The sequence below is a fragment of the Temnothorax curvispinosus genome, unplaced genomic scaffold, assembly GCF_003070985.1.
Source record: "Temnothorax curvispinosus isolate PA1 unplaced genomic scaffold, ASM307098v1 QBEX01003732.1, whole genome shotgun sequence".
In the NCBI taxonomy this organism is placed as follows: domain Eukaryota; kingdom Metazoa; phylum Arthropoda; class Insecta; order Hymenoptera; family Formicidae; genus Temnothorax; species Temnothorax curvispinosus.
Window position 1 is genome coordinate 1 of NW_020213512.1, and position 2450 is coordinate 2450.

General features: G+C 39.2%; 1 protein-coding gene across 1 annotated transcript; it reads left to right on the forward strand.

Moving 5' to 3' along the window:
- Positions 1–10: 10 nt before the first annotated feature.
- Positions 11–2215, forward strand: LOC112452828 (protein unc-45 homolog B-like; the record flags this gene model as incomplete). The annotated part of the gene is made up of 2 exons (XM_025013243.1): positions 11–1570; positions 2121–2215. Coding segments are annotated over exons 1-2 (1655 nt in total), but the record flags the coding sequence as incomplete, so codon positions are not given.
- Between the last annotated feature and the right edge of the window lie 235 nt (positions 2216–2450).

Here is a 2450-nt window from a genome sequence, read left to right on the forward strand (position 1 = left end):
GATCCTCGTTATGGCGGGAACGGATGATGTATTGCAGCAGAAAGTGGCTCTCGAATGTATCGTAGCCGCTGTGACCAGAAAAGGCAAAATCGACGCGATCATAAATCAAGGTGTTAATATATTGAAAAAACTGTGCCAGTCTAAGGATGATTCAATTCGGGTTCGAGCGTTAGTGGCTTTTTGCGAGATGGGTAATTCCGGAGACTCAGACGCGACTACCAGACCGTTCGCGTATGGAGTGGCCCAGAAATTGACCGAGGCTTGCAGAAAATTGTTGATTAATCCAAAGAAAGGAACAAACAGTGTGAGAGAATGGGCCATAAAAGGTCTGTCGTATCTGACTTTCAACACCGGAGTCAAAAAGATGTTGATCAAGGATAAAAAAGTCATTAATATGATGATCGAAATCGCCAAGACTGGTGATCAATCGGTTCTCTTCGGCGTGCTTACGACGTTGGTGAACTTGTGCAACGCTTATGACAAGCCTGAACCTGAGATGATAGAATTGACAAAGTTTGTCAAATATCATTTTCCCGATGAATCTGAACTGGACGAACGCTTCGTAGATAGATTGTGGGCATTAGTGACCTACAATGTGATCAGCGTTCTGGTGAACCTCGCCAAAATAGACAATCAGAAGTGCAAGGAATTGATAGCACGCGTTTTCAACGCGATATGTATTCTAGAGAGAGTGAGAGGAATGGTTATTAATGAAGGTGGCACGGAGGCATTGTTGTCGTTAGCGCTTGATGGCACAGTCGAGGGAAAGAAACAAGCTTCGCAAGCTTTGGTCCGTTTGGCACTCACGGATTGTCCTGAGATTCCCGGTCAACTACTCACGAAGTTTGTTCAACCCATCGTAAATTTTCTGAACCCAGAATGTTCCGTTAATGACAATTGCCAAACTCTAACAGCTTTGTGCAATCTAGCTGAAGTCAACGACAGCATGCGCAAACATATATTCAAAGAAGGAGTATTTCAGAAGCTTGAAGGCTTTAGGGCATGCGAGGGGGTCTTTATGTACAGTCTTTTGAGATTGGCGTCTGCAAAACTTATAAACCTGTTGTTTTTAAGCCGCGAAGTCGCTATCAAGTATTTCGAGCAGGATAATTTTCGAGTTGAGTATCTTATGTTATTATACAAGAACAAGAATCAAAATATTAACTTCGCAGCAGCTGCAGCTCTAGTGAAGCTGACGGTGGCCAACAAAGAGGCTTGCAAGAAAGTTTTCGACTCGAATTTCTGGCTGGAATTTCTACGCTTTTTACTCACCAATCCAAGCAATAACGTACAAGAAATGGGTGTTATATTTTTGCTAAGTATGATAAGAAACGTGGAAGATGTTGCTGCAAAAATCGAAACAGACATAATGGAACTACTGAGAGCATTGAGAAATAAGAAGAGTACCGTAGAGAACAAGAATATCAAGGAATTGACATCCATTGCTTTAGAGACTGTTGCGGAACGATCTATAAGTAAAGAAGCACTCAGCGTAATAAGATGGGAACGTGATACAGCATGTCGATTACGACAATTAGACCTTCTAAATCATTTGGAAATAAAGTTATGGGTATATGAACGTACTGAAAACCTTGTACCCTTAAACATATACTCAGAATTCGGAAGGATACTAACAGGACGATATTTTTTTTGAAAGAGGACAAAATATTTGAAATCTGCATGCCCTATATATTCCTTATATTTCAAATAAAGTGTTTTAAATAATAAAATAAATGTTACATTTATATTTTTGCAATTTTATCCTTTGAAACATAGTCATGCGATCATGTATTATTATATTTGTGTTTATATATCTTTAAATATATGTTTATTGTGCAAGACATATACATACAGTTAATTTATTTGTTACATAAATTTGCATAGTAGAATATTGACATATATAGCATGAAATATATAATACATACACGGAGACGTACATACATATATCACTGGGCCGAGCCCGCGCTTTTGGAAGTCACGTGTCACGTGTCACGTGGAAGTGACGTCAGCGTCGTGCCTTATTTGCTACACCGGTCACGTGGCTATAAACGCTGTTACTTAACTCGCGCCCTCAATCCTCAATGGCCTTACATTAATTGCATTAATGTTTGCCGGTTCAGTTACACTTGTTGAAAGGTCGATTAGTTGAAAATCAGAGAAAAGCTAGGGTTTTCGAGCAGCAAAGATTCGTTACGAAGAGGAAGCTGTCCGACAGGTAAAGAATTTACATTGTTTTGTTTCAACGACAGCCTGAACGAAGGTTCAACAATATAACAAAGGTTATTAAAAGTAATATGAGATACGTAGTAATAATCGGGGAAAAAAACCACGCGAGAGCACACGAGGTCATTAATAACTCAAGAAATGAACGAAGAACTCGAGATACCTACATTAAAAACTGAAAAAGAAATTCTCGGTTGACGGTACTATTTTTTCATGTAAAGGCTATT